Source organism: Tachysurus fulvidraco, chromosome 19 (genome assembly GCF_022655615.1).
Source record: "Tachysurus fulvidraco isolate hzauxx_2018 chromosome 19, HZAU_PFXX_2.0, whole genome shotgun sequence".
NCBI lineage: Eukaryota > Metazoa > Chordata > Actinopteri > Siluriformes > Bagridae > Tachysurus > Tachysurus fulvidraco.
Genome location: NC_062536.1, coordinates 17,390,429 through 17,415,704, shown reverse-complemented (window position 1 = coordinate 17,415,704; position 25,276 = coordinate 17,390,429). Strand labels below are relative to the sequence as shown.

The window sequence follows — 25,276 nt, the reverse complement described above, 5'->3', positions numbered from 1 at the left end:
AACGATTACTGTAATGCCTTGTTGGCTGGGGTGTCAAAAGCTTCCTAGTGCAAAATTCAGCTGCTAGAATTCTAATTAGAACAAAGTTAAGAGAGCATATTACTCCCGTTTTGGAGTCCTTGCACTGGCCCCCCGTTAGGTTTAGGATTGATTTTATGATTTTGATTCTTACCTACAAGGCCTTACATGGGTTGGCTCCTCGATATCCGACTGAGCTTTTAATTCCTTATATTCCATCTCTTCTGAAACTGGTCTTTTAACTGTTCCCTCAACTTGTTTACGATCGATGGAAGATAGGGCCTTCTCTTCACTAACTTTGGAATTCTTTACCAACTGAGATAAGGCAAGCAAAATCTCTTGCCATTTTTAAATCTCAGCTTAAAATTAATTTTTTAGGGTAGCTTTTAATTGACTAATTGTAATTTTACATTGTGCTTATTTTATAGTCTATTCTTGTTGCTTTAATTTTAATCTTAATATTATGTGTGTATTTTTGTTGTTTTATTTGCTTTTGTAAAGCACTTTGAGATGTACTTTTAAAGGCGCTATAAAAAATAAAGGTTATTATTATTATTATTATTATTATTATTATTATTATTATTAATAATAATAATAATAATAATAATAATAACCATCATGTTGCACTCTATGGAGGAGCTCTTAGTTACCTGGAGTTTTACTGAAATATAATCTGAGACCTCAATCGTCTGAGCTCTAATCTGACCTCGAATGTCATTTCCACCGAGATGTCTGAAGAGATAGCAATTCTTCTGGAGGTAAAATCAATTTGGGTTTAAAACAGTGATCAGGAAACTGTGGTTCTGACAAAAATCGTCTTTCACCAGGGGTCTTATCTTCACCAACATATGATCGCTAAAATCTTAGACACCTCACTGGAGATCAGTCAGATTTTGTTAATACTTCCAGCATCATGACATCAATCAAGGCTTATGTTTGCTAACCACTTCAGATTCAAGCAGGTTAGGTTTGAATGTAACGTAAATAATTGTCATATGAAACCTGCTTAGTTTTGAATTCAGCTGTGATCTAGAATAGCGCATAAGTAGAAACAACCTCTGTTTGTTGACCGAAGACAAATGGATAGAGAAATACTTTTGGACATATGACGTACTGTGTAATGTGTGCACTTAATGGAACTTGTTTCAGTCTTTCAGCATCAGCACAATGTACACAACCACATCAGGGAGGAGTTTAGAGGAGAAACTCTGGTACATTCCTATTCCTCCATGTTTGTAAGTACAAACTAACAAGACATTTGACATGGATATATGCACCAGACTTCTAAATACTTGTTGTCTAAATACTTATTTCTTCTTACTATATGCAACTTTGGATAATAAAGGAATGTACATATATCAAGTCTTTACTAACCGGACCTTTTATTCATGCAGCTATATAATCAGCCAATCAGGTGGCAGCGACACTGTGGATAAAATCCTGCAAACACAACTTAAGAGCTTCTGGAGATGTTCAAATCACACATCATGATGAAAGAGACGGTCTGATCTTTCTGACTTTGTCTAGAAACACTTTACACTCAGTCTCATTATTTTTGCATTCGCTCTATGATATCCTGTATTATATATACACTATACTGCCAAAAGTTCTGGGATGTCTTCCTTTACTTGAATTTTCATATGTTTTTTTTCATTTTCATAAGTTGTCCTACCCTTTGCAGGCATAAGAGCGTCAACTCTTCTGGGTCGGCTTTCCACAAGGTTTAAGAGTGTGTTTATGGGAATATTTGACCATTCCCCTAGAAGTGCATTTGCCAGGTCCCAACCCCTGAAAAACAACCCACACCATAATCCCCTCTCCACTAAACTTTACACTTGGCAAGTACCGTTGTCCTGGTGACTGCCAAACCCAGACTCCTCGATCGGATTTCTAGACAGAGAAATGTGATTCGTTACTAAAGAGAACACTTCTCCGATGCTCTAGAGTCCTAAAGGCTTGGATGCAGCTTCATGGAAACCCATTCCATAAAGCTTGAATTCTCTGAGCTCCTGAGAGAGACCCATTTTTTCACAACTGTTTCTAGAAGCTGTCGGCATGCATGCATCCATCCATCCATCCATCCATCCATCCAGAACAGATCAGGAATCAGCTTATGGGGAAAAGTTTACCATGGAGCTTAGACAGCGCACAGGATCAGCCATGAAGATTAATATCCTTGGCCAAAATCTTAAAGGAAACTTTGTGGAAGCCATATCACAGAGACAAGGGTCCTTTCCCATGAGCAGTATGGCGTTATTAATAAAGTGAGTGAGTCATACACAGTGATGTCGTACACAGTGAGTCTGTACACAGTGAGGTCAGACACAGTGGGGTCATATACAGCAAGGTCATACACAGTGACTCCATACACAGTGAGGTCAGACACAGTGAGGTCATATTCAGTGAGGTCATACACAGTGACTCCATACACAGTGAGGTCAGACACAGTGAGGTCATACACAGTGAGGTCATACACAGTGAGGTCAGACACAGAGAAGTCATATACAATGAGGTTGTACACAGTGAGGTCATACTCAGTGAGGTCATACACAGAGAAGTCATACACAATGAGGTCATACACAGTGAGGTCAGACACAGAGAAGTCATATACAATGAGGTTGTACACAGTGAAGTCATACACAGTGAGGTCAGACACAGATAAGTCATACACAATGAGGTCGTACACAGTGAGGTCATATTCAGTGAGGTCATACACAGTGAGGTCATATTAAGTGAGGTCATACACAGTGAGGTCAGACACAGAGAAGTCATATACAATGAGGTTGTACACAGTGAAGTCATACACAGTGAGGTCAGACACAGAGAAGTCATACACAATGAGGTCATACACAGTGAGGTCATACACAGTGAGGTCAGACACAGAGAAGTCATATACAATGAGGTTGTACACAGTGAAGTCATACACAGTGAGGTCAGACACAGAGAAGTCATACACAATGAGGTCGTACACAGTGAGGTCATATTCAGTGAGGTCATACACAGTGAGGTCATATTAAGTGAGGTCATACACAGTGAGGTCAGACACAGTGAGGTCAGACACAGAGAAGTCATACACAATGAGGTCGTACACAGTGAGGTCAGACACAGCGAGGTCATACACAGTGAGGTCATATTCAGTGAGGTCATACACAGTGAGGTCATATTAAGTGAGGTCATACACAGTGAGGTCAGACACAGTGAGGTCAGACACAGAGAAGTCATACACAATGAGGTCGTACACAGTGAGGTCAGACACAGCGAGGTCATACACTCACTCGGTCCTTGGTGACTTTCCCCAATTTCATTCACCTGAACACGTCATTACGGTCGCACAACACACGATCTACAAGCCATATCACGTACTGATTTCACGGAAGTAGATATTTGGAGAGCAGCGCTGCCGAGCCTCCTGATTGGCTACTTGGGACGACGACCAGGCGGAAGTAGTTGTGCGTCTGAATGAAAAACGTGCCCCAAAAAATGGAAGTTCAGACTGAGTGAATATCCACAGTTGTGTTTTGCAGTGACTGTGTGAGTTAAACGGGCAGAAATGGGAGGCAGTAACAGCACACGCCGCGTGTCTTTCGAGAGCGATGAGGACGATAACGTGACAGTGGTGAAGGGCGTCAGGGTGAGTGACACAACATGGACACGACATGACCACAACATGGACACATACAGCTCGCTCACTGAAAGTCCTGTGGAAACCAAGGGAAACGGTGTCTATAAACGACACGCAAAAGTTGTATAAAACTCAAGAGATCTTATTTATAGTCCGGGGGTTCTTAACGGTCAAGCTAAGCTAAGCTAACTAGCCAAATATTAGGGGGCGCACGCGCGCATGACAGAAGCAACAAGTTTGTGCATCAGCTGTCAAAGTTTCTTTCTTTCTTTCTTTCTTTCTTTCTTTCTTTCTTTCTTTCTTTCTTTCTTTCTACAGGATACTGTTGGTGTCCAAGCAATTTAAAAAATATGTAACTTATGTATTTGTTTTAAAAGTATTTAGTTTAGCAATTTATGTACTTCTTTTTTATTTACTGACTTACTTACTGACTTATTAACTGACTGACTTATTTACAGACGTACATAGTGATTATTTACAGACTTATTTACAGACTTATTTACAGACTTACTTACTTACTTGCTTACTGACTGACTGACTTACTGACACACTTACTGACTTATTAACTGACACTTACTGACTTACTTACTGACTTATTTACTGACACACTTACTGACTTGATTACTGACTTGATTACTGACTTGATTACTGACTTGATTACTGACTTACTGACTTGATTACTGACTTACTTACTGACTTACTGACTTATTTACTGACTTACTTATTTACTGACTTATTTACTGACGTACTTACTGATTATTTACAGACTTATTTACAGACTTACTCACTTACTTACTTACTGACACACTTACTGACTTATTAACTGACACACTTACTGACTTACTTACTGACTTATTTACTGACACACTTACTGACTTACTTACTGACTTATTAACTGACTGACTTATTTACTGATTATTTACAGACTTATTTACAGACTTACTTACTTACTTACTGACTGACTGACTTACTGACACACTTACTGACTTATTAACTGACTTACTTACTGACTTACTTACTGACTTATTTACTGACACACTGACTGACTTACTTATTTACTGACTTACTTATTTACTGACTTACTTATTTACTGACTTATTTACTGACATACTTACTGATTATTTACAGACTTATTTACAGACTTATTTACTGACTGACTGACTGACTTATTTACTGACTTATTTACTGACTTACTTATTTAGCATTTACCAGGTTATAAAGCATGTGTACCGGCTATAAAGTGTATGTATAGGTTCTATAGAGTGTATTACAGGTTATAAAGGTTCTTGAACAAGTTATAAAGTGTGTACAGTTTATAAAGCTTGTTGTACAGGTTATAAAGCACTTCTGATAGGTTTACCTTTAACCAAGGTGAAATTTCCTGAGCTTGTGGTATAAGTCAGTGTCCTGTGCAGTTGGCAGCTGTGTTAGTATTTAAATAAAGCAGCTTATCACATAGCAGCAGGGTGTGTTAATAACTTCTGGATACATCTGTCCTCACTAGGTTCTGAAATGCTGCTGTTTGATCTTCAGGATCTTTAGGATCTCCATGATTGTTTGTGCTTGTGGAGTATTTTCAGATGAGCTGCCAGGCAAATAATTAAAGCCAAACATATCTTTTATTATTAACCTAAACTACGGATTTAAGTAAAAATCCTCTCACGATGCTTTAACGGTGCACTCGAGCGCGTGTCTGTAGAACAAAACCAACCAGCCGACTTATTAGATCTGAGAGCATCAGCTAGTCGTCTTCTGATCCGATCTGGCCTTTATTCCTCTGTTATAACTCCTGACTGTGCCGGATCGCTTGGTTAATCTGCACCTATCGAATCTCTCAGCTTTGTTATGAATGTAAATCTCAGAAGCCAGATGTCGTAGCCACGTCATCGGTCCGTAATCACACCAGAAACGTGACAAAAAAACAACGACGAAATACGTCCTTTCGGCTAAAAAACTAAAAAATGAACAGAAAAAAAAATGAACAGAAATTGGTATTTTATTACATGTTAACTTCCTGGAATGAAATGATAACGGAGTATGTGAAAGTTTTCCCTCGATTGCATGTGTTACAGAGTGGCAGCGCTGCAGGAGTCTCTGAAACCGGAGCCTGGCTTTATTTATGTATTTATGAAGCTCAGAAAGGAGTGTAACATTGGAGAAAACCGCTTTGCGATGTAATTTATCCCGATACTGATCGTATTATCCTGTTTAAACGCCTTTTACTGTCTGCTTTATTTCTTCCTTAACAGCTCTCAGAGAGTGTCATCAATCGCATGCGAGAGCCTTCGAAACCACCATCCAGATCTTCTCCTCCATCCGAAGCACGGCCCAAGCCGGCTGCGTCTCCGCCCTCGGCACCTGCAGGTGAGTTTGCCGCTCCACCTTCTGCTTCTGCTGCTGAGCGTGTCCCTTCTGCTACACTTGGTGCCTCCTCTCTATCACCTTTAGCTAAAGTTCCAGACCCCACCTCTTTATTAGCCCCTCCCCCTTTTGAACCACCTCCTCCTCCTCCTCCTCCTCCTCCTCCTTCTTACCTTGAACAGATCTTGCATCTCCCCTTCCTCACCCTGTTTCTTCCTCTCCTCTACTTCACAAACTGTTTCATTCTTTGTGTGGGACTAACCATCCCCTGTGCTACCCCAGCTGACCTTGGTACCCCCCTGAATGACCCTGCTACTACCCAGGCTGATCCTGCTGCCCCTGTTGCTCCTTCCTCTCCCTCGCTGCCTTCTCCCGCTTTAGAGGAACCTGTGACTCCTCCTACAGCAGGTGAGCTGAAATTAAGTTACGACACACACACATTCACTCACGCTCGCTCGCTCACTCTCACACTCACTCACTTACTCTCCTGCTCACTCACTCTCACACACACTCATTCAAAGTCACACTCACACACTCACTCACTTATTCTCACACTCACTCACTCTCACACTCGCTCACACACTCTCTCACACACTCATTCAAAGTCACACTCACTCACTCACACTCATTGACTCTCTCACACACACACACACACACACACACACACACACACACACACACACACACACACACACACACACACACACACATAAATCTACTACTCAATACTAAAACTGTAATAACTGCAAACATGTGTACAGATTTACAGAACTGGGGTAACAATGTGCTCTGTGTAAAACTCAGAAAAAAATGAAATAAAATGTAGAAAGTAAACATTACATTACATCAATGGACATAATGAAAGTGAATGAATCATCTCTCTCTCTCTCTCTCTCTCTCTCTCTCTCTCTATCTCTATCTATCTTTTTTTCATGAGAAAATAATGTAATAGTTTACTAAATAACCGTCATTAGAAAACCACTTTCTGTTGCAGTTCTTTGGAAAATCTCCTCCATCAAACAACATAAACAAAATAAAAATGCCTTTTTGCTTGTTGCCTAACACTGCCCAATAGTTCATCAGTACCTTTTCACTGTGTTTTGGTCGCGTTTAAATGTAAATAACGTCTTTTTTCACACACAGCTATTAATCAGTGTAACTTTCTGAACTTTTAGTCGTGTCGATGTATAGAAGGAGCCAGAAAACTCATGTGAAGCTGGATTTTAATAACAAGGCACCTTTATAAATCCTGTGTTCGTTATTTCTGACGGATACGTCGCTGAAACTTGGACTTGTTCCCCGTGTTTGTGTTTGTCACTAGACGAGGAGAGGATCTTATTACCGTCGAGACTGCGTAATTAACACAAATCTAATTAACACAAATTGGTTCCAGTGCAGCATTTCACTTCTGTGTCTTTGCAAACTTTCTACAGAAAACCACAAATTAATTAAAAGAATCTTCTTTTTTTCAGCCTCCAGCTAATGTTTTTAAATAGTGGTTTATTATATCAGTTTTTGTTTTGCTCCTTAACCTCGATCCTACACCGTTAAGCAATCTTACACCGTGTAATGTACAAAACTGCAGCTCTTGTGGGGTGTTTCTATTCTGCACTGGTCAATATCTATCAAAAGTGTTCCAATGAAGGAACAGTGGTGAACCGGCGACAGGGTCATGGCTTATTGATGCTCGTGGGGAGCGAAGGCTGGCCCGTGTGGTCCGATCCAACAGACGAGCTACTGTAGCTCAGAATGCTGAAGAAGTTAATGCTGGTCGTGATGGAAAGGTGTCAGAATTCACTGTGCATAGAAGTTTTATGCGTATGCTGCTGCATAGCCTCAGACCGGTCAGGGTGTCCATGCTGACCTCTGTCCACCGCTAAAAGCGCCAACAATGGGCACACGAGCATCAGAACTAGGCCACGTGGCAATGGAAGAAGGTGGCCTGGTCTGATGAATCACGTTTTTTTTTACACCTGGGGAACACATGGCACCAGGATGCACTATGGGAAGAAGGCAAGCCGGCGGAGGCATCGTGATGCTTTCAATAATGTTTTGGTGGGATACCTTTGGTCCTGTCATCCATATATGGATGTTACTTTGCACCGTATCCCCTACCTAAGCATTGTTGCAGACCATGTTCACCCTTTTGTAGAAACGGTATTCCCTGCTGGCAGGGACCTCTTTAAGCTGGATAATGCAAAGCAAAAATAGTTCTGGAACGGTTTTGTTCACGTGCTGAACAAACTAGTCTGATACATGGAGGCTCCACCTCGCAACTTGCAGGACTTAAAGGATCTGCTGCTAACATCTTGGTGGCAGATACTACAACACACATTCAGGGATTGAGTCGAATCCATGCCTCGGCGGTTCAGGGACCAACACGATATTAGGAAGGTGGTCATAATGTTATGCCTGATCGGTGTGTATACAGTACAGACCAAAAGTTTGGACACCCCTTCTCATTCAAAGAGTTTTCTTTATTTTCCTGACTATGAAAATTGTAGATTTACACTGAAGGCATCAAAACTATGAATTAACACGTGTGGAATTATATACATACGTAACAAAAAAGTGTGAAACAACTGAAAATATGTCATATTCTAGGTTCTGCCTTTCAACCTTCTCTGTTTTAGTCAATAATCACAAAATAAATACCTGGACCGATCGACAGGTTTGAATAAGCCACGTATTTATACGTCCGGTTCATTAATCCGGTGAGATTTCCACTCTTATGTACAGAGTTTGACTGACCTTCACTACAGCATTCATTATTTCTCTCTATTACTGGGCAGGAGGACGGAATAACTTCAGAACTATACAAATATACTGCACGATTTTAATCTTCCTACACGACGAACACCACGACGACATCGAAACCCGGTTTTATGTTTTGGTGTGAGCTTTGTGGGTTTGGTCAAGTGCTGATATCTCACCCCTGTTTTCCACACAGTAGCCTTTTACTAAGTTACATTCACACGTAATGTCTGTATGTCTATGCAGACAACGTTCTTATTACTGGTTGCCATGGTCGCCAAGCTTTATCAGTGGGTGAAGCGAATAGCATTCTACAACAACGTGTAAATCAACGTATCATACGAGATGCAGGTGAAGCAGCGTGTGCTCTACTGTCTTCACTCACATTGGTAGTTGCTGCACCGTGTCACTCCGTATTCGCATAGACTTCGTCGTGCCAACGATGCGGACGTACACCGTAAGTTCTGTACGATTTAAACCTTTTATCACAATAAAAAAAATAAAAAATCTTGAGCAGTGAACAGAACTCAATTTAACACGGTCCTAATTCGAATATTAAACTTCGCCAGAGCACTCCGGTTTCCTCCCCCGGTCCAAAGACATGCATGGTAGGTTGATTGGCATCTCTGGAAAATTGTCCGTAGTGTGTGTGTGTGTGAGTGAATGAGAGTGTGTGTGTGCCCTGCTTATGGGTTGGCACTCCGTCCAGGGTGTATCCTGCCTCGATGCCTGATGACGCCTGAGATAGGCACAGGCTCCCCGTGACCCGAGAAGTTCGGATAAAGCGGTAGAAAATGAATGAACTTCGCCAGAGCATCAGATAACCTTGTTGCTGGTTTATTCTATATAATGTGTTCACAGAAAATTCTCAGAATAAGCGGATTTTCATTATTACACAATCTACATTATCAGTTCACTGTTACACGCACGGCTGTTATTGTAAATTTACAACCCCAGAGTTCGTCACAGTGCAGATTTAGAGATGTAGAGCTTTAATTTTCAGTGTAACAAAACTAAAAGTACAAGATAATATATTCCACATTGTATACAAAATATGTATTTCATGTTATTATTAAAATGAAATGAGCAAAAAAACAAACAAAAAATCCCCTAGCGCCGGCTTCAGGGCTGGAGAGCGTAACATTTTCACCAGATATTAGTCGTTCCTAATATGTAAGGGACATCTTCAGGACCATTACGCTATGGATTTACAGAGATTATTGTTTATTGTTATTATTGCTTTATTTCCCTCATTTTAAAGTTCAGCTGCTCTTTGGGAAATTGAGCACAGGCTCCAGGTTTCTCATATTATGATTTATAGCCATCACCTGGCTGCTAATGAAACTATTCATTCTACTTGTGTTAATGAATTGATGGTGGAGGTAATTACGACCTCCATTTAAACTAGTTTTGCCTCCAGGGTGTTATGATTGGTGGGGTTTTTTGTGGGAACGTTTGTTAGGAATCCATGTTGCTTATGTCTACGTATTGTGGCGTATTGCCATAAATAGATCTTACTGAACGACGATCCGGTAATCTTTGTAATAGCTCATAGTCATAAAGGACGTACTATTATATATTGTGGTCTGTTGAGAGATGGTTCAGTTTTTTCTGTGGGCTCGATTTTTTTTTTCCCCACAAACATTTTTAATTTGACTGAGATTCCAGTTAAAACATGAATCATGAGCTGACTTGTCCCATATCACAGTTTAAGCTTGAACGATATTGATTGTTTTTCCCCCTCCTAGCGATTGAGCATCGAAAGAATTTTAATTAGTGAATTAATCAACCGGAACAGATTAAAAAACACTCAACACTTAAAAATTCAACCTAAATTCAAATGATTCGTTTAGACGTCACCACGGCTGCGAGTTACTGTACTGGCAAACTGGCCGGGTGTGTAAAAGTATTTTAACAAGTAAACACAAAGCAAAAGGGAAAATAAACTCAATTAAAATAAACTAAATAATAAAAAAAAGTTAATTTATGGTTTAAAAGATAAACTTGCATTACTATTTAATTTAAGATAATCTAATTTTTTATTAAATCATAAACCTCACCGGACACCATAATGACGTAAGATTGTGTAGGAACAAAAAAATGGATGTTGTAAAAGGCAACTGTAGAATATTATAGTTATCTGTAGGTCCCTAAAACACCGAATCTATAAAATAAATGAGATTCTATATAAACAAGAGAATAACCAACCTGCAGTAATGAGAGATACAAATTGTAATGAATAAAAATGTAATTACAAATAAAACTTCTACAACTGTTATATTTTTCTTGTATATAGAAATATACAAGTGCATATTTCTAGTAGTATTTATTTCTATTCCTAAGCTTATTTTCTATGCAAGATGATGTTAGTGTAACTTATTTGAAATATAACTTGACGAATGCATAACTTATAACTTATGTTAAGTGCAAGTCGACTGAAATGTAACTGAAATCATTTTAATTGCAAAGTTTGTGTGTTGCAGTAAAAAAACATAGTTTCAGCTAATATGATGTACGTATAATTTGGCAGAGGTATAGCAAGTCTTAAATAAAATTAGATTTTTGTATAAGATGAAATATACTATAAGTAAATATGATTGAAATATACAGTAAGTTGTAAGTTGTTATACAGTGCAGTTGATTTGAAGTTTAAGTTGACTAAAATAGCGTTTAAATAACTTTAAATAACTTATTTTAAGTATAAGATGATTTGAAGTCTAACTCATTTCAAGTATATGTTAATATAAGTACAACAAGCATTTTCTAAGTATAAGTGAAATAGAACTTTAAATATAATTTTAAATACAAGTTGATAAGTTAACTTCTTAATATACTTAAATAGCGTATTTTAAATACACAGTCAGTGGAGGTATGTGTAACTTAAGTATAACTTATGTTAAGTATAAATTTATTTTGAATTGCAATGATTATATATATGTATTTATTATTATTATTATTATTATTATTATTATTATTATCATTATTTTGCTATTCTGTCTATATTGCTCTTGTAATGAAGCACAATTTAAAAAAATATCAACTTTTCAAGCTACCGGATTTTTGAAAATACATGAAAGCCCCAGCTTTTTATGGGAAATGTGTTTAAGCTAAACCATTCATGTTGTGTTGATATAAAATTTCCACTTCTTTTGACATTCCTTGTTATAAAGATGTTAAAAGATATTTCTCGGATGCGTACTTGAGAAAGCGAGAGATTACAACCTTCAAAACTAAGAGCACCCGAGTCAGTAACTAAAATTTTAATATGCGTTTCTATTCTGTGGTGTTTGGGGTAGATTTTTTTCTTCCCCCACAGCATTCTGCCTCGGGAATTGCCTCTAGGCACCATGTGGGTGTCATTATGCAAATGATTTGGAACGCTGCCCGCCACAAGGCTTTGTTGTCTTAACCCTGAATCTAAGATTATTGCTCTATAGTTTTTTTTAACTCCCTCTGGAATATCAAATAAACCTTCGTTCTTATGTTGACAAAGCAATGCTTATGTGTTTGTCTTTTTTGTCCGGCTCAGCAATCAGCCATTTTAAACGAGCTAACACATTTACATGTTGATTCTAATTAGTTAATTAAAGCCGATAGGCTTTCAGTTAAAACACCTGTTTAATAAGGAGTGTTCTGCTCCTATTTATACACAGCTGCGTTCACAAAATGGGTTTTGTATTGAATTATGAGTTTGTGCCGTGCTCGCTCTGCGTGACGTTCGTTCTCACGGGTTCCCGCCGAGGCCTCGGCAAGCGATCTAACGAACGACGGCGGTATTTAACGCTCCACAAAACCACAGGGGACAACGGGAATTGTCTCAGTACTCAAATGTACAGTCAGAGTTGTGTAGAATTAATAATCAAAGATCATCAGGAAAATTAAATATTAGTATGTAGTCCCATAAAAAGATACGCTAACGCGTACAACCGTAAACTTTTTCTGTTGTAGGTTATTCACCTAAAACCGTTTCAAAACAAAAGTCAATTATCTCGAAATGTTATCTCATGATCATGTTAAACTCGTGATCTGAGTAAAACTTAAGCTTAAGTCTAAAGTGGAAGTCTTAAGTGGAAGTCTAAAATGTCAGATTGCAGCATTTGAGATGCAGAAGCTTGTGGCCAGAAAAGTGTACAAAAGATATATCAGCTACTCTGTAAGCTGTAGGCATGGCTACTGAGGCTAAAGCTAAACCCAGTGATAAAATATAATGTATAAAACAATTGTGAAGAACAATTTTAACAATATAATGTAATGATTATTCATTGTTTAGAGTAACAGTCACTTTCTCCAGGACTAAGCAAATTTTGCGATCGTAGAAATTATCGCAAAATCAAGCATATTTGAAGGAGCTTGAATTTTTTTTCTCTCTTCCATTCACGCGTCATCATCAGCTCTGACAGAAGGTCATACATACGTGTCATCACTGCTAGGTGTTTAAAAGGAGAATCATGTGCTTGAGATTTCACCTATTTTACATCTCAGATGTAGAAAAAAGCTGCACAAGATCAAACAACCAAATCGTCATAACAACCATAACATCATCATAACGCCATTGGCCTACAACTGATATCTGGGTGCTGATATGATAATGTTATATAAACATATTTGTATATTGAATTACCTTAAAATTTGTGATTTTTCTTCAGAATTTGTCCTTCTAAATAACACACTAAATAAACCATATTTTTAAATAATGAAATATATTTAAAACATATTCCTAATCAGAATACAAGTGCACATAGTGGATATTGTTTCTTACACATTCATAAGAGCATTTTCAATGGAATTTGGTGTCATCTTATGTTGGAAAAATATTCCTATCCTGCAAGATCTCCCGAATTTGTCCTGTATGAAGACTCACTAATTGGACTAACTTTATTGGATTTACATAAAATTTTCTGATTACTTATTATTTATTATTAATAACTGGATAGAATGGGATCAAAACAAAATCCATAAATCCAGATTAAATAATTCCAACCATTCAAAAAAAGATAAAATAATGGCAGCTTTTATAAAAAAGTAAAGTAAAAGGAGAAGGCATTAGAGTGTGTTTATGGTAACTGATCCACCGCAGTGTCTGAGCTGTATTATTGGAGTTTGTTGGTTTTGGAGTTTAGAGCTTTTGGAACAGTTTATGAAGTTTTGTTACTGAATGTAATTCGGCCGTGTCGTGAAGAAGCCCAATGATTTATAACTGACAGGTTTAGCACCATAGGTGAATGAGTACAAAAATAAAATTAGTGAAACTTTTGGAAATACGGATCGGCAATAAATAAATAAATAAATCGCATGGAGAAATAAATCCATTATTCAGCCACACAGGACAAGTACAATCTCCAATGTGATGCCCAGTCCCATGTTTTGGTTGCCTGGAAACCTAGAAATGTAATTGTCCAGGTACAATTCTACATAATAAATATATATATAATTGTGATGACAAACTAGTAAGATGAGTTGATGTCTAATTCAGACTAACGGAAAACGAACAAGACGATGCGTTTCCGAGAAGAGAGACACGTTATGACATTTTCTAACGTTGCACATCGTTGGTTGTGCCCTCATCCAAAAAAAAAAAAAATTAATTAAAAAAAATAGCTGTCATTGAGCTGTCGGAGTTATCTCAGTCACCTGGTCCTGAGATCCTGAGAACTCAGTCTACTCTGGAGATTAAAGTCGCATGATAAAGTACCGCGGTAGTATATAATGTGTAATAATGATGATTACCTAAACCCCGCACGACATCGTCATTATCTTCAAGTGAACTTTCTGACAATGCTGTTATTTGCAAGATAGTTAGGTGTTGAAAACACTGAATTAATGAGCACGAAAGACCTCAGAGCAGTGCAGCTTATATCATCTCATGACTCATCGTTTTATATCATACATATGGATGTGTTTGTGCTTCTGAGAGTGACAAGGAGAAGACCTTTTTATCCTCCGATGAGGCGCTGGCATCGTATTGAGAGTCAGAGATGTTATTGAAGCATGTAAGTATGTAAGCCTAATATGTGCCAGTGTTTTAAATGTAGAGTGATATCATGGCAAATTAAACCACATTTCACCGTATTGGAGTGATTCGTTTGTGGAATTTGTGCTGTTTGAAAATAGCTCGTGTTTTGTTCGACATATCCGTTCAGCATGCTAAAAGTGTAAGAAATGTTGTTTTGGATTCATAATAGTCATAAAACTGCAGTTAATTCATTTGTGTTGATTATTTGTTTATGGTAAAGCACTTTGTAAGCATTATTAGAAAATATTATTCAACTTTTGTATTATATATATATATATATATAGCGCTGACGTATGTGGCTTGAACAAGCACATTCATTTACACCTGTCCAGTTTCATCTGTAATGCGTCCCAGACCACCTCCTGAAGGGGTTTGTACCGTCGGATTTATATCCGTCTCCAAAACGTTTCGGAGGGCATTTAGACCTGGTCTTTTTACCATCGGATAGCTATCTGATCACAGAAAACGCAGGAAGTGACCAGGTGTAAAAAGTTTTGTTTTGTTTAATTTCTTTTGATATGAAAAGCAACTTCTTCATACTACCTGACTGGAAAAAAAACGTTCATATCCACCTTTGGAAAACATACAAAACTTTTTTTTTTAAAAAGAAAACAATGTTCCACAGCTTAAGAAAACAAATATCTGAACATGGCACCTGGTGTATTATAGAATAAGCTTTCAGTTCTGTTAATATTTAGACTTCATTTGCTATCATATAGCTAGTGTTACTATTATAAAGGAATTAAAATTGGCGTGTTTGCCTAGTCAGGGTTGCCACAATGTTTAAAGTCGAAATAACGGCACATATTTTTTACCCCCCCAGTTCTCTCTAATTGTTTTTTCCTGACAAACGCTACTGGGGTGGATCATTATTTTCCGAAACGCCGACAGCATCAGACACCTGTTTCTGATGAAAGCATAAATCAAACTTTCTAGCCTGAGGCAGTTTGACTGACATGGCAGATGGCCAATCACTGAGTTGCTAGGTTAGTCACTGTAAACCTTCCCAGAAAAATCTCTTTGAGGTTTTGTTTTGGTTTCCATGGTATCACCATGGATTTGGTGTCCCAGGTATAACCATGCTTTTGGTGTCCCGGGTATCACCATGCTTTTGGCGTCCCGGGTATCACCATGCTTTTGGCGTCCCGGGTATCACCATGCTTTTGGCGTCCCGGGTATCACCATGCTTTTGGCGTCCCGGGTATCACCATGCTTTTGGCGTCCCGGGTATCACCATGCTTTTGGCGTCCCGGGTATCTCCATGCTTTTGGCGTCCCGGGTATCTCCATGCTTTTGGCGTCCCGGGTATCTCCATGCTTTTGGCGTCCCGGGTATCTCCATGCTTTTGGCGTCCCGGGTATCTCCATGCTTTTGGCGTCCCGGGTATCACCATGCTTTTGGCGTCCCGGGTATCACCATGCTTTTGACATGGTTTCCTTGTAATGTCCATTGTTTTTGGTTTTCATGGTTTCACCATAGTTTTGGATTTCCATGTTTTTTCCTGGCATTTCAGTTGTTTGAGATTTGGTGTCTCGGGTATCTCCTTGATTACGGTTGTCCCTGTTCTCTCTATGTTTTATTATTTTTTTTTTTTAATTTTCATAGCATCTCCATTGTTTGTGGTTTCCCAGACTAATCTCTTTTATTGTTTTCGATGACTATATTCTGCTCAGTAAAACTCTCGTTCATGGTCGTTGAGATCAGATTTGTTCTTTTTTCCCCATTGAGTGTTGCGAGCCAAGCCAAAGATTTCAGAAAGCCGAAGCTAGTTGGCAGAAAAACGTACAAAAGATCATCTAAAACCGAGATCCGTATGAAAGTTTATCATTAGCTGTTTAGGATACCAATGTCCAAACATCATAATATTCTGAAGAAAAGTTTTTAGGCAAAGTCGGTGACTATGTATGTACTCCTCCGATAAAAGGAAGAGAGAGAATTATTTCGAAAGCAGCTAGCACGATGGTGTTGATCTTCTACGTTCTTCTTTCCACATCATTATCCAAAACCACCATGAGCGGTAAAAAAAAACTACCACTGCTTTTATCCGCAGTCTCCAAGTGCAAGAGATGAGAAGCGGGGTCGGTTCTCGCTCAGCGTGCAAGTCACCTGACCACATCAAACATAATGAGATGGCTTCTTGTTAACGAGACACAGATCAGCTTAATGAGCTTAGCCACAGAGACTCTCACATTCTCTTTATCTCTTTCTCAATTTCTTACCGTCATCTTCTCCTCTTCTCTCTCTCTCTCTCTTTCTCTCTCTCTCTCTCTCTCGAGCTGTCTTGCTTTATTTTACACTTTTCTCACCCACTTAAAGTTGACAGATCTTTCATTTTGGCTGTGTGATGCGTCAGGAGAGCTTGCTGTATCATTTCATTTCCACAGGCTGCTTTAAAGCATGTGTTAAAGCTGTCAGTTTTGGACAGACATTGTCTCAAGTTTTCATTTCAGATCAGTGAATAAAAAGAGGAGAAAGGTTGAACTATTAAATAAAAGAAAAGGTAAACATCAGGCAATCTGTCAGTCCTAGCATGCGGTACAAGCAGGTGACATTTTCCCTGTTTGTGTCGCACTTCTCCGGCTGCCAGCTTAATATCCAGGGGTCATGACCTTAATGAGGCGAATTGATTATGTGTGCCCACGAGTGCCGGGCTCTCTGAGACCAGGCCTGTCTCGAAAATCAAGGCAGGAGTCGCCGGGTGAGCTGATTAGACGGCGGCCAAGGTTGATCCTCCCACAGCTTTTCTCTTCACCATAAATATTCATACACAGAGCCCACGCACCTCTCACCATTACACGCTAATTACCTTTTTTCAAGATCACTAGCAGGTTCAGCAGGGAGACACAAAAATGCATTAAAGACACACTTGTGCAGCCATCTCCTGTAATGAAATAATCCCCTCACGCCGTATCTGAACTGCACATTAAAACGCCATATTGTGTCTCGTCATGGTTTAATCGGTGTGCTTATATCCTAATCAGCAGATCGTGTCACCTGCATCATCAGCGCATACATCAGTGCATAGTCTTCTCATTAGCCCAGATTGCAAGCCGGTTCCTTCGGATAATTACAGCAGCCCTAATTAGGAATCTGTTATGCAAAGGTCTTTTTAAATATACTACCATTTGTGGCTTTTTTTCAGGGACCTATGGACTTCTTAAAAAAAAAAAAAAGTTAAGATTTGAAGGGGCTTCAGATAAGCTTTTAAACTTTTAGACCTTTCTAATGCATCAACCTTTTATTCTTTTTATTTTGTTATCTCCATGGATTTGGTATCTCCATAGTTTTGGTTTCCCTGGTGTCTCTGTTGTTTTGGTTTCACTTGGTATCTCCATGGCTTTGGCGTCACTTGGTATCTCTATAGTTTTGGCTTCACTTGGTATCTCCATGACTTTGGTTTCACTTGGTATCTCCATGGCTTTGGCTTCACTTGGTATCTCTATAGTTTTGGCTTCACTTGGTATCTCCATGACTTTGGTTTCACCTGGTATCTCCATGGCTTTGGCTTCACTTGGTATCTCTATAGTTTTGGCTTCACTTGGTATCTCCATGACTTTGGTTTCACCTGGTATCTCCATGACTTTGGTTTCACTTGGTATCTCCATGGCTTTGGCTTCACTTGGTATCTCCATGACTTTGGTTTCACTTGGTATCTCCATGACTTTGGTTTCACTTGGTATCTCTATGGTTTTGGTTTCACTTGGTATCTCCATGGTTTTGGTTTCACTTGGTATCTCCATGGTTTTGGTTTCACTTGGTATCTCCATGACTTTGGTTTTACTTGGTATCTCCATGGTTTTGATTTTCCTGGTATATCCATTGTTTAGGTTTCAAGTCAAGAAACTTTTATTGTAATTTCAACCATATATACATATATATATATATATATATATATATATATATATATATATATATATATATATATATATATATATATATATGTACATGGTGAAATAAACGTGTACCATGAAAAGTTAGGATGAAAATGTGAATAGCTCCGTGCTGCCATCTTCGATCAGAATTCACTTGGTATCTCCACGGTTTTGGTCTCCCTAGTATCTATATAGTAAATCCCTAGTTTTGGATTTACCAGGTATCTCTTTGGTTTTGGTTTTTACCTGGTATCTACATTGTTTTGGCTTCCCTGATATCTTCATGGTTCTGGTTTCCCTGGTATCACCATTGCTTTTTTTCTTCTGGTATCTCCATGGTTTTATATTGGAGATATGGCCACTGTTTTTCTGGTATCCCTGACATGACCACAGGGTCCCTAAGGTCATGGTTACTCTGCTACCTCATGGTATCTCAAGCTGTCTCTTTGCAGCCAAAACACAGTTTGTAAACTTCTACTCAAGAACATCACTGGCTGCTTCAGGAGCTGCAGAGAGCAACACATGTGGTCACCAGTCAAAGTTCTGCATAAAAATAAACACGCCCCAGTCTTCTTGTGTTGCTTATCCTGCCTAATTGTTTATGTTCACCATAAACTTGCCTGCTCTGCCTCCTTTCACTGTAAAACAAGCATCTTATAGTAAATGCACGTCGCCATCATTGTGCCATGTGTCACGCTTGCTGTGATCTGACAGACTCGCAACATAAAAACCTCATCAGGGGATAAACCTGTCGATTGAGCCCAATCTTTTTTAAAAAACTCACCTAACATGCTTCACTAATGTTAGATTAGCCTCTTGTTAAGAGTCTATATGTCTCACATGCACCGATAATGGTATTGTAAACGTAACATGCAGATCAACACAATTCAAGCGGTTTTTCTTTTTTATTCTCTCTCTCTCACTCTCTCACACTCTCTCACTCTCTCTCACTCTCTCCTTCTGTCTTTCTTTCTTTCTTTATCTCTTTCTTTCTCTCTCTCTCTTTCTTTATTTCTCTCTTTATCCCTATGTCTTTCTTTCTTTCTTTCTTTCTTTCTCTCTCCATCTCTTTCTTTCTTTCTTTCTTGTCTATTCGTATTTCGGTTTCTTTCCTTTACTTTCTTTGCGTTTCTTTCTTTCTTTGCTTTCTTTCTTTCCTTTCTTCCTGCTCGTCTCCTTGTCTTTATTTTTTCTTTCTTTATTTTTTCTTTTTTCTTTCTTTCTTTATTTCTTTCTTTATTTTTTCTGTTTTTCTCTTTATTTCATTTTTCTTTTTTCTCTTTCTTTTTTCTTTCTTTCTTTCTTTCTTTCTTTCTTTCTTTCTTTCTTCTCTGTCTTTTTTATTTCTTTCTTTTTCTTTCTTTTTCTTTCTTTCTCTTTCTTTCTTTCTTTCTTTTTTCTCTGTCTTTTTTATATCTTTCTTTTTCTTTCTTTCTTTCTTTCTTTCTTTCTTTCTTTCTTTCTTTCTTTCTTTCTTTCTTTCTTTCTTTCTTTCTTTCTTTCTTTCTTTCTTGCTTGCTTGCTTGCTTGCTTGGGGATAAACCTGTCGATTGAGCCCAATCTTTTTTAAAAACAAAACTCACCTAACATGCTTCACTAATGTTAGATTAGCCTCTTGTTAAGAGTCTATATGTCTCACATGCACCGATGATAGTATTGTAAACGTAACATGCAGATCAACACAACTATCCGGAATCTTTACAAAAACGTCGGGTGAATAGGTTGTGCAGAAAAACACAGGTAGCGTTTCTGGTTCAGGATTAGAATGGGAGGAACAGGGAGATTTGTGGAGGGAGGAGAGAAAATCTAGATTGTCTGGCTTTTTGATATGCCTGGAAGCTTCCTTCTGCAGGTGGAAGGTTTTCCGACTCGTTTAAGCCGGAGCGTGAGCAAGCGGTAATGTCCCAGATTACCCCTCCCTCCGCTCAGGTCCTGAGGTTAATGAAACTTCTGATGAGAAGCGCAATTTGCCTCTGTCTATTATCTCCTCGCCTAAGAGCTACTCCGCAGGTTTCTTTTAATGCCGACGCGAGCCAGACATGGAGAGAGGAAATATCAAAAGATGATGAGTTTTTAATCTTTTAACATTTACATGTCACAGGAGTGACACAGAGCCCCGGACTGCTAATGTCATTCTGGAAATGCACGTGACCTACAGAGGACTCCTCCAAGCTTTGAGATGACTCAGAATTACAGGATCTCTCTTTAAATCTCCTTCTCACTGTCCACTTCTCGGCTTTCTTTTAAGTCTGGAGATTAAGTTTATAATGAGAAACAGGATCGTAGATGAGTCTGAAAGGTTTAAAAGTAGGTAGAAGTCTGCTCAAGACCGACGGATAGATACCGAGATACGGATAGTATCGAGTTACGTTAATCGCTTTGCAAACGGGTCTTATCCTTTTCGTACAGCTCTACTTTTGTCTCCTGGTGATTTTGAAAATCGCAGCTCATACTGTATTTAATGGTTCAGCGATCACAGAAGCTAGCGTTTGACACGGCCACCCCAGTTCCTTGACCTAAAACCTCATTGAACTCCTGAAGAGCACAGTCTGGAAAAATCGCTTGATTTTTTTTGCTCTGTATCTTTATTCTCATTAAGTGTTTCGGTGTCGTTGCCAAGGGGAGGTTTAATATGAGACTAATCGCAGGGGTTGCAATCATTTTGACACTTTCATTTTTGTTGATTTATTTTATTAGAATAAATTTACTGCGATTAATAACAACTAGAAATAAAAATTGTTTTAACAAAAAAGGATTAGTCAGAGAAGCGACCAAGAGCAAAAGGGTAATGCTCAGTGTGATACTATCACCACCATGCTTCACTGAGAAGAAGAATTATATTTGGTCACAACCCGTAATGCACAATAAACCGGATCTCTAGCGTTATCTTCATCATACCAATTCGAGAGAAAATAAAACCGTAGAAAATTTGCTGCTGAAAATACGATGCATCCTTCAACGCTATACTGTACAGCTTTAGTATGTGCTTGTTGAACCTCCCAGTTCGGATGAATTCACTCTTGTGCTGTTATAATAAGCTCTGATCTTCTCAGGGAAGGATTACAATTAGAGTTTGTTAGTGATTGTGGGGATTTGTGTTCATTCAGATCACCAGCAGAATATTAGTGAGATCGGACTCTGATGGTGGGATCGAGAGGATGCTCCAGTGGGATCAGGGTTCTGTACAAGACACTCGAATTCCTCCAGTCCAACCTTAAACTCCACACCATGTCTGTATGGGGCTCTGTGCTTTGTGTACAGAGGCATCGTCATGCTGGAACAGTGTGGTCAGGGTGCACAAGGATGGGAACGATCTATTTAAAGGTGGGGTCTCCGTTGTTTGAAAGCCAATGTTGACATAAAATCACCAAAACAAACACGCCCCTAACCCAAATGGGTCCCACCCCTGTATCGATAGCTCCGCCCACACATACATACGTAACCCAGGCAACTAACAGAAAGAAATGTGTCTTTATCATAGCTAAAGGGAAGAACAATACGGTTGTAGATAAACAAACAAGCAAAAATGCCACACAAGCATAATCATGTAAAGGACAAAGGCATATATTAGTTCTGTGTAACAAAGCAAAACCAACGTTACTCACCTATCGAGAAGGAAAAAAGCGCCTCGGCGTCTTAAGTAAAGTCGGTATTTCGACTTTATTATATCAGGTCGGAGTTTCCCGAGTCAGTAACTCCTGAGCTAAACGCTGTTACTACACAAAACGCGGTTGTAGCTGCCTCTCTACATTACTACGATAGAAAAGAGGTGTTATTTGTGTAGTAACAGCGTTTAGCTCAGGAGTTATTGACTCGGGAAACTCCAACCTGTGAATATGTGGCCAACTTCCTGCTCCTTCGGTTCTCTCCAGCGCTGGAAAGCTGATCCTATATTAACACGTCCTACTTCTTGCCTTATCGTAAGTCTTTCTTCACTTTCTTTGTTTTTATCCTCCATGTCAATGTTAAAACCGCTTTCTGCTAATGTCACACATGCACACTGAACACTCTCTCCGGCCATATCGACAAGACCCGCCCCTTTCTGCTCATTGGCTACACGTTTGTTTTGATTTTTGTTTCGTTTGTCGGCCCGACTCAGTTTTCTGAAGCGTTTCTCAAACAACGGAGACCCCACCTTTAAATACAGTAAGAGTTTTATCGAAGGTGTTGAACAGAAGGACATCTAAAAGAGACATGTTCACATCTCAGCTTTTGGATGAAGTTGATGTATTATTTTTTTTAATGAAGTCAGTGTTGTAGATTTTCTGAAAAACTCACAATTCTGTCACGATGTGATTTATCGCACGATTCTAGCTCCACACCTCTGAGAGCTCACAAGGTAAAAAAATAAAAATAACAGGTGACGTGTAGAAGATTACAAAGAGAAAACTTTGACATCGGAGGCGTTTCTCCTTCTCCCGTCTTTCCTCAGCCTCTATTAGCTGTTCCTCAGGTTTATATTAGAAGGCCAGTGACTCGGCCATGACTTTGTAGCAGTAATAAGTGTCAAAAGTGTCACGCCATTTCTCTGTCTCTCACTTTCTCACCAGCTAATCTCTTTCTCTGGAAGTGGCGGGAATTGCGGCGAAGTGTTATGTGCTGAACCATCAGGAGCGCGTTTTAGAAGAGTTGCTTTTCTCAACTCTCCATCTGGTGGTGTTTTTTCTTTTTTTTTTCTTTCGATCTTTTTCGATGGTGTTACTGAACCATTTCTTTTTTTTTTTTGTTTTGTTTTTCCGAACAGATTAAATCTCCATCTGGTGCAGCACTCATGAATTATTAAAATCATGGCCCTGGTTATTTCTGAAGATTCAGCTGCAGTTTAGTGTAATTAAACCACATTTCGGTGCTTGTGGGCGTGGCCTGTTCAGCTTTTAACCGAAGTTCCGATACCAGACGTCACTAGCAAAAATCGATGCTTTCTACTAAATTCGGGAAAAAAATGTTTCCTTTCTTTAGCGTGTATTTTATATCGTAGACTAGGGCTGGGCGATATGGCCGAAAACTGTATCACGATATCAGTGTTTCATATCGGTCGATATCGATAATCAATGGCGAAAGTTTGATTTTGACATTGGTGGGGACACAATTTATTTGACATTGGTGGGGACACAATTTATTTGACATTGGTGGGGACATAATTTATTTGACATTGGTGGGGACATAATTTATTTGACATTGGTGGGGACAACATTCCCCGTATATTGTGTATAAAACTGTTGCTATAAGAATACTTTCTTCCTCACATACCGGTAACCTGCATAATCACGTCGCATATTGCTTCATACAACGGAATCTAGCTGCAGCCGACCTCAACACATTAGCGAGAAAGACAAAGCCAATCAAACAGCGACGTGGGTTAGAGAGGCGGGACTCAAAAAAGGCAAAGGCCAATCATTTTAGAGAGGTGAGTTACAGAGGCGGGATTCATTGCAGGGGGTAAATCTGTTAACCGTTTGTGTTCCACTAGTTGCACTATTTTTTCCAGAACGCCGTTGTAAAATATTTGCATCTTATTTAATGATTCCTGGATAAATGTTAAACGAAATAAGTAAAAAAAAGCACAAGACACAGACGGATATCAGTGGGTGTGTGTGTGTGTGTGTGTGTGTGTGTGTGTGTATATATATATATATATATATATATATAGGCTTGGTCGAATTATTGCTAGGGACAATTGAGTGCTCCCTGGATATTGGTAGGGACATGTCCCTACCGTCCCTACCCAAATCGACGCCCTTGCCGATAATTATTGATATTTTTTATGACCCATTTAAAATAAGGACCAGGAGAAAAATATTACATTTAAACATTATTATTTTAAACTTAACCTTCCTCTGATCAGAATCCCCTCTCGAATCTCGACAACCAGGAAAACTCAAATAATTAAAATGTAAACATAAGTCTAAAGTCACAATGAATACTTAACTATTATCTCTTAACATTTAAGGTGCAAAATGAAAGAAAATGTAAGAAATGCTTAATAAAGTGTAATAAAATGGCACAAAGTAAACAGAGAAACCTGAGAATTTAGTGCTAGGAAGTTCACTAGCTGTTCACCTTCTGGTGAGTAAAGTGTGTAAAATATGTGCAGTGTTTTGTAAACAGAAATAAAACCGAGGTAGACTGAGATACATCTGTAATATAAAAAACAAACCTGATACAGTAACATTGATTGAAATATAAAACCTGCAGAAATATGAAAAAGTAGCTGACTTTTCCTCTGTTATTTACAATTTCCTCGCTCGCTGCGGCTCATTTTCTGCTCATCAGTCGCCGGTTATTGAAGAGGAATCCGACGAAGAATAAAAATATCGAACGTTTTATCGAACACATTTTTTATTGATATCGATCATGTGTCTATTGCGATACATATCGTTATCGTTTTATCGCCGGGCCCTATCGTAGACACAATGCGCCTCTTCCTAGTTTTTTTTGTTTAACGGTTGCTGAATACAAGTAGGAACTGTAAAGTTTTACGGTATAAAAACCTCAGTATTTATGTATTTATAATCATCTATAATATTAGTCTCAGGTTGGTGCCTGTTGTCACTTATGCTCTAGAGCTGTAAACATTTTATTTCCTCACGTCTCACTTTATTCTCCATCACAGTTTATAATAAAATAATGTTTTTG

The 25,276-nt window shown here is 38.7% G+C and overlaps 1 protein-coding gene across 3 annotated transcripts in view; it reads left to right on the top strand.

Annotated features, from left to right (window-relative positions):
- The first annotated feature begins 3,424 nt into the window (after positions 1-3,424).
- The window catches only part of chchd3a (coiled-coil-helix-coiled-coil-helix domain containing 3a), a 90,455-nt gene continuing 68,603 nt past the window's right edge, over positions 3,425-25,276 (top strand). Inside the window, exons 1-3 of one of the 3 annotated variants that reach the window (XM_047804107.1) lie at positions 3,425-3,649; positions 5,890-6,004; positions 6,284-6,409. In XM_047804107.1, the coding sequence (XP_047660063.1) occupies positions 3,569-3,649; positions 5,890-6,004; positions 6,284-6,409 (322 nt within the window). In that variant the 5' untranslated portion in view covers positions 3,425-3,568. The remainder of the gene's footprint in view (positions 3,650-5,889; positions 6,005-6,283; positions 6,410-25,276) is intronic. The other 2 variants (XM_047804106.1, XM_047804108.1) reach the window with 2 other exon arrangements.